The sequence below is a fragment of the Bos grunniens genome, chromosome 6, assembly GCF_055505025.1.
Source record: "Bos grunniens cultivar Pamir isolate PY7600 chromosome 6, Bosgru_T2T1.0, whole genome shotgun sequence".
Lineage (NCBI taxonomy): Eukaryota > Metazoa > Chordata > Mammalia > Artiodactyla > Bovidae > Bos > Bos grunniens.
In genome coordinates this window covers 14,027,444-14,040,650 of record NC_141170.1, presented here as the reverse complement: position 1 = coordinate 14,040,650, position 13,207 = coordinate 14,027,444, and the positions used below count along the sequence as shown (strand labels likewise).

General features: G+C 45.3%; 1 protein-coding gene across 3 annotated transcripts in view; it reads left to right on the top strand.

The window, feature by feature from the left end:
* The window catches only part of EVC2 (EvC ciliary complex subunit 2), a 161,911-nt gene that overhangs the window by 134,173 nt on the left and 14,531 nt on the right, over positions 1-13,207 (top strand). For all 3 annotated transcript variants that reach the window (XR_015165167.1, XM_086404830.1, XM_086404829.1), the window contains exon 17: positions 5,668-5,895. Coding sequence is in view for 2 of the 3 variants with exons in the window: in XM_086404830.1 (XP_086260956.1) it covers positions 5,668-5,895 (228 nt within the window). In the remaining variant the exon portion in view is untranslated. The remainder of the gene's footprint in view (positions 1-5,667; positions 5,896-13,207) is intronic.

Sequence of the window (13,207 nt, the reverse complement as noted above, 5' to 3'; positions counted from 1 at the left end):
AATTAAGTTTTCCAAAGAAGAAAGAAATAGGTTGTTAAAGAATTTTTCTTTTCTTAATTTCACTGTCCAGGTTGTTCTTGCAGTATATACAAAAGGCTTTACACTTATCCCCCATTTTAGGAATAACTTTGCATATATAGGGCTTCCCTTGTGGCTCAACTGGTAAAGAATCTGCCTGGAATGCGGGAGACTTGGGTTCAATCCCTGGGTTGGGAAGATCCCTTGGAGAAGGGAAAGGCTACCCACTCCAGTATTCTGGCCTGGAGAATTCCATGGACTGTATAGTCCATGGGGCCGCAAAGAGTCAGACACGACTGAGCAACTTTCACTTTTGCATAAATAAAATGAGCTATCCCTCCTGGCTACCTCACTGTACCCTGCGTGTCTCCAGGGGACTAGACCTTATAGCTTACTGGAGCCATTACCTGTCCAAAGGTGGGGAAGATTGAAATCACATGGAGGAAACATGAAAATTTTGCTCATGGCAGGTGTCATGAGGGGGCCTTTCATCCTTTTCTTGTTTATCTCCCATCACTCACGTTTTTCCTTTTTAAGAACTTTAGTAGGCTTTCCATAGCCCCCTTTCTGTTGCCTCCAGAGAAAGGCTGCCTACTTTGACCTGGTGGTGAGGGTCTCTGTGCTGTGGTCTCTGTCTGACCTCCATGTCCTTATCTTCCACTTTTCCTCTCAGTTTTGGTCTGATTCACCCTCTCACTAATCCCATAGGGACCCCGTGCATTCCGGCCTCAGTGCCTCTGGTTTTTTGGTCCCTCTTCCTGAATGCCTGGATCCTTCAATATCCAGCTCAAATGCCGAGGTCTTCACAACTTTCCCCTCCCCCTTCCCCTTCTCCATCCTCTAAACTATCGTAGCCCTGTATAAAGACCTCCTTTATGGCACCAACCATGTGCCTGCATGCTCAGTCACTTCAGTCCTGGCTGACCTTTTGTGACCCCATGGACCAGACTCCTCTGTCCACGGGATTCTCCAGGTAAGAAGACTGGAGTGGGTTGCCATGCCCTCCTCCAGGGGATATTCCCAACTCAGGGATTGACCTGCATCTCCTGCATTGCAGGTGGAGTCATTACCACTGAGCCACCAGGGGAGCCTGGCACCAACCATGTCCTACTTTTAATAATAAAATTAAAATGAACAATAAACAACAACCACTAACCATCATTGAACACTCCAATGTGTCAGGCACTGTTATAGTCAATTAAAAATAGTGGATTATTTAATAATCAAAATAATTCTATTTATTTTGCTTCTGGCCAAGACAGAATTTGGAGAAAAAAATGGCAACCCACTCCAGTATTCTTGCCTGGAGAATCCCATGGACAAAGGAGCCTGGTGGGCTACAGTCCATGAGGTCACAAAGAGTAGGACACGACTGAGCTACTAACACACACACAGACAGAATTAAAGCATCAAATTATCCCCTCACCTAAAACGCAACAAAAAGGAATGAACAAAATGTATGAAACAGTGGTTTTTTGAAAACTCTGGTTATTGTTCAGATGATCAGTCATGTCTGACTCTTTGCGATTCCATGGACTGCAGCACGCCAGGCTTCCCTGTCCATCACCAATTCCCAGAGTTTGCTCAAACTCATGTCCATTGAGTCAGTGATGCTATCTAACCATCCCATCCTCTGTTTTCCCCTTCTCCTCCTGCCCTGAATCTTTCCCAGCATCAGGGTCTTTTCTAATGAGTCAGCTCTTTGCATTAGGTAGCCAAAGTATTGGAGCTTCAGCTTCAGCATCAGTCCTTCCAATGAATATTCAGGAATGATTTCCTTTAGGATTGACTGGTTTGATCTCCTTGAGGTCTAAGGGACTCTCAAGAGTCTTCTCCAACAACACAAGTTCAAAAGCATCAATTTTTAGGTGCTCAGCTTTCTTTATAGTCCAAATCTCACACCCATACATGAACACTGGAAAAGCCATAGCTTTGACTAGATGAACCTTTGTCAGCAAAGTAATGTCTCTGCTTTTTAATATGCTGTCTAGGTTGGTCATAGCTTTTCTTCCGGGGAGCAAGCGTCTTTTAACCTCATGGCTGCAGTCACCATCTGCAGTGATTTTGGAGCCCAAGAAAATAAAGTCTGACACTGTTTCCCTTGTTTCCCCTTTTATTTGCCATGAAATGATGGAACTGGATGCCATGATCTTAGTTTTTTTGAATGTTGAGTTTTAAGCCAGTTTTTTCACTCTCCTCTTTCACCTTCATCAAGAGGCTTTTTAGTTCCTCTTCACTTTTTGCCATAAGGGTGGTGTCATCTGCATATCTGAGGTTATTGATATTTCTCCCAGCAATCTTGATTCCAGCTTGTGCTTCATTCAGCCTGGCATTTCTCATGATATGCTCTGCATATAAGTTAGGATGACATGTAAAGCCCTGATATACTCCTTCCTCTGTTTGGAATCAGTCCATTGTTCCATGTCTGGTTCTAACTGTTGGTTCTTGACCTGGACAACAATCAAAAGTGATCCCTGAGATACAGGAAACAAACTGAATTGAGCCTATGATCTGGTGACAGATCGCCAGGCAGGTGGCTGTCCACCTGGTGCTCCAAACCAGGAAGGAGTGGGGTCTAGTAACATCCTTTTGATAACAAGACTTCATGTTTCCTCTGAGCAGGGAAATGAAGTTCTCAAAAAGCAGAGATGTCCCTTTGCTGACCAAGGTCCGTGTAGTTCAAGTTCTGGTTTTTCTAATAGTCATGTGTGGATGTGAGAGTTGGACCATAAAGAAGGCTGAGTGCCAGAGAATTGATGCTTACAAATTGTGGTGTTGGAGAACACTTTTGAGAGTCCCTTGGACTGCAAGGAGATCAAACCAGTCAGTCGTAAGGAAATCAACCCTGAATATTCATTGGAAGGACTGAAGCTGAAACTCCAATACTTTGATCACCAGATGGAAAGAGTTGACTCACTAGAAAAGACCCTGATGCTGGGAAAGATTGCGGGCTGGAGGAGAAGGGGGTGACAGAGGATAAGATGGCTAGATGGCATCACCAACTCAATGGACATGAGTTTGTGCAAACTCTGAGTGATAGTGAGGGACAGGGAAGCCTGGCGTGCTGCAGTCCATGCAGTCACAAAGAGCTGGACACAACTTAGCGGCTGAAGAATAATAGCAACTTGCAGAGGAACTGTTTCATGCTGTGGTTCTGCCTGTTATTGCCTCTGGTCCCTGATAATAGTGGACTGTTTTGTGAGCCACATATGCAGGGCCCCGCAGTGTGTCTTTGAAGAACTAGTTTCCTTTGTCGTTCTTCCTTCTCCAGGGCCTGTGGCCAGGACCACCTCTCCAAGAAGCCTTTGAAGTTTCTCTAAGCAGCATTTTCTTTTCCAGCCAATAACAGCCAAAGTGGACTATTTGCTTTGTTGGGGCACTTTTCCCCTCCTCCCTGTGGCAGAGTTTTTTTTTGAAGGACAGATCATATAGGTGAAATCTGAGCCCTTCAAGCTGGGACTTGCTCTCCTCTGAAGGACACTCAATGGGGACAGGAAAATTATGCAGACGTGGGAGAACCCAGGGCATCGTCATCTGCCAGCCTCTACATCATGGAAATATGCCAACTACTTTAAAACCTCTAAATACAAACACGTGACTCTTAAAAATAGCTTATGTGACAGGAAAAAATGTTTCACAAACTTTTTTTTTTTTCAATTTTTTTTGGTGGTAAAATATACATAACATGAAATGTACTATCTTAACCATTTTCTCAGCGTCCAGTTCAGTGGCATTAAGTACATTAACATTGTGCATAACCATTAACACCATCCATCCCCAGAAATTTTGTGTCTTCCCAAAATGAAACTTTGTCTCCATTAAGCACTAACTCCCACCATTCCTCTCCCCAGCCTTTGGTAACCACCATCCTATGTTCTCACCCTATGAACTTGACTGTTCTAGGAGACTCATATAAGCAGAATCCTATGGGAATTCATGCATTTGTGACTGCCTGATTTCACTGTCATCCACATTGTAACATCTGCTTGAATTTACTTCCTTTTCAAGGCTGCATAATATTCCATCATGTAGATTAAAGAGCCCATTCTGTTTATCTCTCCATCTGTTGAGCAGCACTTGGGTTGCTTTGACTTTGGGCTACTTGGAATATAATTCCACAAACCGTTAACGTGAAATTAAAGGCTTCATCAAGATATGGTGCTTATGCAGGCTACTTTGAGGGTTGTGCTTTAGCTTTCCGGGCAGGGGACTGGAGTGTATACTTACCCTTAGGGGCTCAAGTGGTGAAATCAGAGAGTTGAGTTACATGAGCTCAGTCATGTCCGACTCTGCAACCCCATGGCCTGTAGCTCACCAGGCTCCTCTATCATGGAATTCTCTAGGTGAGAATACTGGAGTGGGTTGCCATTTCCTCCTCCAGGGGATCTTCCCAACCCAGGGATCAAATCCGGGTCTCCTACATTGCAAGCAGATTCTTTACCATCTATTAGACTATGTTGTTCTCTGTAGCAGGTTTTCTAGAGAAAGTGTAAGAGGTAGTAATGTGGAGAAAAAAATGTAGAGATGCTGGAATGAACAAACTATTAATACTTAGTTGAGTGAAGGATTCTTTCATTGAGGATTTCTTCTGAGCCCTTCAGGTGCTAAGGCCCTCCCCCAGAGGAGTTGTTCTGCTGGTGCCAACTGGGAAGAGGAACTTGAGAGATGAAGGAAACACAGAGAAGGGGGCGATAGATATGCCAAGTGAAGTGAAGTCACTCAGTCGTGTCTGACTCTTTGCGACCTCATAGACTGTAGCCTAACAGGTTCCTCTGTCCATGGGATTTTCCAGGCAAGAATACTGGAGTGGGTTGCCATTTCCTTCTCCAGGAGATCTTCCCAACCCAGGGACTGAACCCAGGTCTCCCCAGTACTTAGTTGAGTGAAGGATTCTTTCATTTAGAATTTCTTCTGAGCCCTGCAGGTGCTAAGGACCTTCCCCAGAGGAGTTTTGTTCTGCTGGGGTAAACAGTATGGTGCCAACTGGGAAGAGAAGCTTGAGAGATGAAGGAAACACAGAGAAGGGGGAGAGAGATATGCAAAGTGAGGATGCTTCAAAGTGGCCCCTTGGGAACCAGAGATGCAGAGAACAAACAGGAGGTTTTCCAGAGGACGAGGATGCGTGGCATTTGAATCATAGTAAAGAGTTTGGATTTGCAGATGCAAGGAGCCTGGTGGGCAGGGCATGAGCCATCATGGGTATGGAAGTCTAGGTGTGGGGTGGTGGTGTTGAAACAGACCAGCTGTACCTTAGCCTGGATGGGGGTGAGAAGGGCTTGGAGACCTCGTTAGGAAGACTGAACTTTCATCCTGTAGGATGGGGAAGCTTGAAAGATTTTTCCCTGGAGAGCAACACAGTTCAGTTTCCCTCCAAGAATGATAAATGTGGAATGAACAGCTAGATTCCAAAAGCCCCGCAGTGAGCCTCTTTATGAGCGGAAGTGCCCTTGCTGTCTTATATTACGCTGAGATTCCAGTACTGTTGCTTCTAACTCTTGAGACCTTCCTCAGGGTCCCGACTGGATGACTGGCTGCCTACCTGCACTGATACAAATAGCACCGATACCAGCTGCTGTTTGTAAGCTGCACGTTCTGTCCTCTTCCCTCCCCTTACTTACCACTCTCTGGTCTCTGGCTGGCCCCTCCCAGGTCCGAGGAGAATTGCTTCGGGAGAGAGTGCAGCAGCTGGAGGCCCAGGAGGGACTCTTTGCCGAGTCCCTTGTCTCCCTGCAGTTCCAGAAGGCGGCGAGGATGGCCAGAACCCTATGGGTGTACACCGCCCTCCTGAGCATCCAGGACCTGCTTCTGGAGGAGCTGAACTCATCAGAGACCCTGACCAAGTCAGCCTGCATGCAGATCCTGGAGTCTCACAGCCCGGTGAGTGCAGGACCCAGGAAGGAAAGGATGCCTGCTACATTGCATCCCTCAGTGGTTCTTTCTGGTGACTGCCTCCATTTCTCCCACCATCGGATGGGTGATCCGCCACCCTGTCTCTGCCGAGGGGTCCTGGGGAGGGCTGAGTGAGGTAACTTACATGGGAGGCTGGTGCACTGTTGCTGCCCAAGGCTTCTCTATTTCGTTGCCTTCAGAAGCAAACCTTTTAAATGTTAGCATTTTTAACATCTGGGAACCTGGGATTCCTTTTGCAGCCAGCAGCTGTTTGTTTCTTTGATAGTGCTATGAAAAGTAGAGAGAGAAATGGCAACCCACCCCAGTATTCTTGCTTGGAGAATCCCATGGACACAGAAGCCTTGTAGGTTCCCAGTCCATGGGATCCCAAGAGTCGGATACGACTTAGCAACTAAACCACCACCACCATGAAAAGTAGATGTGTAGCTTTCAATGAGGGCTTCCCAGGTGGCGCCAGTGGTAAAGAACCCACCTGCCAGTGCGGAGATGTAAGAGATGCATGTTGGATCCCTGGGTTGGGAAGATCCCCTGGAGGATGGCATGGCAACCCACTACGCTGTTCTTGCCTGGAGAATCCCATGGACAGAGCAGCCTGGTGGGCTACAGTCCATGGGGTCACAAAGCGTCGGGCATGCCTGAAGCAACTTAGCACAGCTTTCGGTGAAGGGCACCTTAGATGTTATGAAGTATTGGATTTGCTTTTATTTTCAAAATTTTAATTATTACCATTATTTCTACATGCTGCATGTTTTCAGGGTGTGGAAGGTATTTCATAACACAAAAGCTAGCAACGTAACTGCTTTGAGGACTAATTTTAGTTCCTGTATGTGTAATTTTAGAATTTTATGTATTATTATAATAGTCACCTAAATGGAACTCACATTTATTGAGTGCTGTGTGTGTGGCAGGAGAGCACTAACGAGCTGTGTGAAATGGGCCTGCTCTCATTTAAGCATTAATAATTCTTTACTCAATCATGCATCTTAAGACGATCACTTAAGCATGATTAATAATAAGTTGCAATTTTATGCCTTTTTGCAATTATGTTCTTTGTCAGACATTATGTCAGTTAATCATTGAGCCATGCTGTGAACTCGGTAGTGTTTCTGTGCCCAATTCTCAAGTAAAGAAATGAGATTCAGGCAAGTGGCAGGTCAAGCTTTTTCCAAGCTTTTTCCAAGTTTTTCCAAGGTCCACAGAGCTAGTAAGTGAAATCTGTTATTTTCTGACTTTAGCCCCTGGGTCATGTCCACAGATATCTCAGTTGATCCTGTTGATGGAGGTTCCCATTTCTTCATAGAAAATCATAAATAACATTAGACTCTGAAGCATTTGCGCTTGGTCACTCTGTGCTTGGTGTCTGACTCTTTGTAACCCCATGGACTGTAGCCTGCCAGGCTCCTCTGTCCATTGGATTTCCCAGGCAAAAATACTGGAGTGGGTTGCCATTTCCTTCTCCAGGGGATCTTCCCAACCCAGGGATCAAACCTGCATCTCTTGTGTCTTCCACATTGGCAGGTCTTCACTACTGCGCCACCTGGGAAGCCCAGATTCTGAAGAGTCCAGGCTATTTTTCCAGCAAATATAGTGCACCCTGCACCATGAAACCTGCTTGTAGGGATAGGAAGGAAGGGGAAACCTTGTGGATATCCCAGCACAAAACATCCAACACTGGATAAATAAAAATAAATATACTTTTTCTTGCTTTGTGAGTTCACAGTAGGATGAGGAAAATCCCCAAGGGATGAGGATAGCTTGGAAAATCTGAACTCACAGAAAGAGATGAATGCAAACCCAGAGGCTGAAATCCAAAAGCAAAGGGAGAAAACCAGGACCTCCAGGGTTTGGGGGGTTAATTTGAAGGACCAGGAGGCGGGGCTGTGGGATGTCCTGAGGAGTAGAGCAACCAGTGTGGTTGGTGCGGAGGGTGGGTGGTGAGGGGAAGCCACTTGTGCTCAAGGGAGGCCCCAGGATCACCTGTCCATCTCCAGCCCTGCCAGGGTTGGGGGCGGGGAGTCCCCTCTGTGAGTTTGTCATCAAAGGTTTCTGCTAACAGGACAAAGGAATTAAAAAAACACTTTAGCCATTCAGTCAGAAAATCTCCAAGGTGATGAATTAAATTAGATATGCAAATATCTGGCAAGATTGACCATTTAAAAAAGAGGTAAAGAAGTAATATCAGAAGTATAAAAGGCAGCATGACAATAGATGCCCTAGAGTTTTTAAAAATAAGAGAATTCTATGAGAAATAATTTTATGTCGGTGAATTTCAACATTCCTAAAAAATTACAGCTCGCCAAAATTGGCTCAAGTACAAAAAAATCTCCATAGTCCTGTTACCATGAAAGAAATTGATTCAATAGTCTCAGAATCTTCTGACACACACAAAAATATCTAACCTTGATAGTTTTATAGGCCAATTCCACCAAACCTTAAGATAGCAAAATTTTCCAATCTCATATGCAGATCACTCGGATGTTAAAAAAATTAGGGAATATTCCTCATTTCATGAAGCTCATATAACCTTGACACCACAACCAGACATGACTAGTATGAGAAAGAATAATTACAGTTTAGTCTTACCTATGAGCCTAGATGTACAATTCATAAACAAAATATTAATGAATAATCCAATCATCTATAAAAAGATACAGCACAACCAGTATGAGTTTTTCCCAGGAAGGTAAGGTTGGTTTAACACTAAAACATGTATGAACAAAATTCATCAGATTAACAGATTAAAGAAACACAATTCCTGTGATTATTTTGGTATGAATGGAACAGGTAATTTATTGAATTCAGTGCTCATCCAATGTAAGACTCCTTAGCAAATTAGTAATAGGAGGAAATCCTGCAAGATATTTACCCAAACCCATAGGGAGCATCACCGCTAGGCGATTGGCATGGAGGCAAGGTCACCGCCTGGAATTACAGGTGAAGGAGGCGAGGTCTTCAGAGGAGGGGCAGGACCGTGGTCATGTGTCAAGTAAATACGGAACAAAGCAAGACACTAGAAGCCGCTGGCTTTTAATTCCCAATTCATCTCTTCATTATAATGAAGTATAGAGAGGAAGGAGAAGTTTATAAACTCTCTGAGAAAGACCTCAATTCAACCCTAAAACACCTAATGGCCCTTTTTACTTGCAACAACCCTCGTTCCTACTGGCAATTGGGTAGCACATCACGTACATTTTCAATTTGACGTTAAAGCCCTTTTGAGTGACATCAAAGCTTCCTTATTCTCGAATGAGCTCGAAGTAGAAGAGTTAATATGTCCTGAAATGGAAGCAACTGATGAAACTATGGATACAATGCTGGTTTTTTTTTTTTTTTAAATGAAGATTTACATTTGGAGGGAAGACAAACCTATCATTTTACACTTGATATTAGACTTTCATCCTGCAATTTGATCATTCTGGGAAAACCACTTTCTCATTGGGAATGGGCTTTTAAGCTGTTGCACATTCAGAATTTAAAAAGCATGAAATGAAATGCTTTGGAAGCAGTGATTCCTAAGAAAACTGTGTCAGGTTCCCTTCATTTGATGAAGCGTTTAGACTCATTCTGTGAAACTGGATCACAGAAAGGACATAACTGAATCATGGGGTTGAATGGCAATCATGGGCAGCTTTCAATGTGATGGTCCTACTCATAACACATCATGTGACCTCAGGCTAACTGCACCCACTGTATTTAATCCAGTTTAAGTTGCTTCGTGCGTATCTACTTTTCCAAGCCTGGACTGGATGTCTTCCTTTTCTGTCTTCTGCCTTACTGCCCACTCACCACCAGTCACTCTGTTGATTCTGCCTTAATTTTCTCACTTTTGACCTTTGCCCCCCAGCTTCGCTACTCAGACAAATCTGGACCTAAAAACAAAAAATCACACCAGTAGTAGCTCTCATCAGGGCCAGGGCATCGTGTTAAGTGTGTAACCTTCTGTCAGCCCCGAGATGTTTTTATTCCCATTCTACAGATGGAGTTGAGGTTTAGGACTTTTAACTCATTTTGCCACAGTCCCAGAACTGGAAATCAAAGCCCACACCTCCTGCTTGCAAAGCCCAGTTCCTGTTCTCACACCAATTTCCGCCTGCCTCCTTCTTTCCCTACTGCAGTTTCCTCCACCCTTCAGCCAAGGCAACATTTCTGAAAAATAAAAATAATTAGTGACAGCTCCATTCCCAGCTCCATATTTTAATATCTCCCCTCTACACCTCCCTCCCTCAGACCCTGCATTTTAGCCCTCGGACCTTCCTGAACACTTGAGATACATTCAGGCCTCAGTTCCTTTGAAGGACCTCTGTCTAGAAAGCTTCTGCTGCCAACCCTACAATCTCCTCTCTGGCAGCTGCAACAAGCCAAATGTTACCTCTTCTGTGAAGCCATCCATGATTCCCTTGGGCAAAGTTGATTTCTCCTAGCTCTGTGCTCAAGTCACCCTCCATCTAGATTCCCTGAGGTGACCTGTTACCTGTCACTGTATCTGTGTTTGCACAACTGTCTCCCTCGCTAGACCATGCGTTTCCAGAGTCTAGGGGCCATGTCTCATTCACCCCGGAATCCCTCATGTCCAGTAAACGGCCTGGAACTGTCTGTCTTCATCATCATCATCTACCCATCTGTTCATCCATCCATTCATTCAACAGATGTCTACAGAGTGCTTTCCAGAGACAATGGGAGCAAGAGATAGGGCCCCAAGTTAGAGAAACCTGAAGTTACTCCTCTCTCAGGTTCTTGGGACTTCACATGTCCTTATGCTCTCTGCTCCTTAGCTAACTTATTTATAAAATGGGGTATTAACAAATTCCTAGTTTGTGCTGGTTTATGAAGATCAAATACATTAATTTAGTAAAGATACCATGAATTGAATCTAGTACAATGTGGAAGTTCGGTGCATGCTAACTGCCATTATTATTATTAATAATAAGATGATGCTGATTACTCTGACTCCTTCCACAGGCCAGGTGCCTGCTCCCTATCGGGAAGCTGCGGCTGCTGTTCAGTCACTCAGTCGTGTCCAACTCTTGCGACTCCATGAATTGTAGCCCGCCAGGCTCCTCTGTCCATGGGATTTCCCGGACAAGAATACTGGAGTGGGTTGCCATTTCCTTCTCCAGGGGATCTTCCAGACCCAAGGATCCAATCCAGGTTTCCTGTTTGGCAGGCGAGTTCTTTACAGCTGAGCCACCTGGGAAGCCTACTCCCTGCTGGGGAGTGGGATGAACAAGACCATCCCAGAGTCCCTGCCTTAGCATCGAAACTCTAGTGAAGAGAGCAGATTCTAGATTCAATTCTAGAACCATATCTTGGATTCCATTAGTGCTAAGTGGCAGGGGTTTGGGGATAGGACTGACCCCTGGGAGAACCTGCCATCAGCAACTTAGAACCTGCAGGATATGTTTGTTCCCAACCAGGGTTCACCTGGTCTTGGAAAATCAAAGTGTGACATGCCAGCTTTCTGTGCTTTGCCTGTTTCAGGGACACTAGTGGGTGTGTTCCTTCCTTCCCCATGCAGTGGGCTGGGGCTGGCACCTCAGTGGAAACCTGGTGCATGACCAGCTCCAGGCACGCTGACAGAACATGGGAGTGGAAACTCATTAGTGCTGTTGGAAATGCTGTGTTTGGTTATGTTTCCATTTGGGGTGCAGTGAAGAGAAGGATGGTAACAATTGGAAATCTCATCATGCCAGAAGCCCATACTCAGAGCATCCCAAACTTTTCACGGCACTGGAGGCAAAACCTATATGCTCTCCATGCTATGACCTCACTTTACCTCTCTGGCCATTTTCTCCATGTCTTGATTTTTGAGTAACGTTTCTGAGACTTTGATGCAAGCTTTGGCGCCTCTGCAGAAAGGGAGATTGTTTTGTACAAAATTTAGGAGGCTCAAGGACGACCATCACCTGATGACGTCTATCCAAGGCCTCTTAGGATCAAACCCCATACTCACCCCACCCCCAGGTAGAACACTGGCCAATCTGGTGAATAATGGGTTCGATGACAATGGTTTCAATGACTAGCTCCTAAAGCCCACCTTCCTGCCCACCCTCTCTTCCCCGCCTAAACAGACTGTGGATAGTCTCTTGTACCCAGGTTCTCTCACTCTGATGGCCTCAGGCTGCCAATTTCTTGTTTGGCCAGTGAGAGACAGTATAGCTTGGGGGTTAGGGCACAAACCAAATCATGGAGCCAGCTGACCTGGCTCCATATTCTCATTCTGCCACTAAAGATTCATGGACGTGCATGCTGAGTCCCTTCAGTCATGTCCAACTCTACAACCCTATGAACTGAAGCCCGCCAGGTTCCTCTGTCCGTGGATTCTCCAGACAAGAATACTGGAGTGGGTTGTCATGCCTTCCTCCAGGGGATCTTCCTGATCCAGGAACCAAACCCATGTCTCCTATGTTTCCTGCATTGTAGGTGGATTCTTCACTGCTGAGCCACCTGGGAAGCCCCCTTAAGAATCATATGGCCTGGCAAATTACTTTTTCTCTCTGCCTCAGTTTCCACATAGGTAATGGAAAAGAAGTATGGTTTCCATGTAATTTTTACAAGGATTCAATGAGATGAATCTATGCAGGGCATTGAGAGCATTGCTGGGCATGACCTGAGTATGGTTGGTGTGAGGCATGATCCTCGTTTGCTGGTCCAGCCCAGTCTTCATCGTGTAGAATACATGCTGATACCCCACATACATCTGTAACAGGTGTGAGCTGCTAGGCAGGTGCCATGGGCTGCAGGTGAGGGGGTAGAAATGCAGCCCTGCCCCCCAGGAGCTCACACTCTAGCAGGAAATAGAGCATTGTTCTAGTCTGCTTGTGCTGCTGTGTCCAAACACAATAGACTTCAGAGCTTAAATAACAGACATTGATTTTCTCACAGTTCTTGAGGCTGGGAAGTCCAAGATCAAGGTGCCAGCTGAGTCTGTTTCTGGTAAAGAATCTTTGTGGTTTGAGCACACAGCTGCCTTCTCACTGTGTCCTCATGTGACAGAGAGAGCTCCAATCTCTTTTTCTTCCTATAAGGGCACTAATCCCATCATGGGGGTCCCACCCTCATGTCTATCTAAACCTATGCATGACTGCTTGCAGTCCTGTCTGACTCTTTGCAATCCTGTGGACTGTAGCCTGCCAGGCTCCTCTGTCTATGAGATTTTCCCAGCAAGAATACTGGAGTAGGTTGCCATTTTCTCCTCCAGGGGATCTTCCCAACTCGGGGATGGAACCTGCATCTCTTGCATTGATAGGTGGGTTCTTTACCACTAGTGCCACCTGGGAAG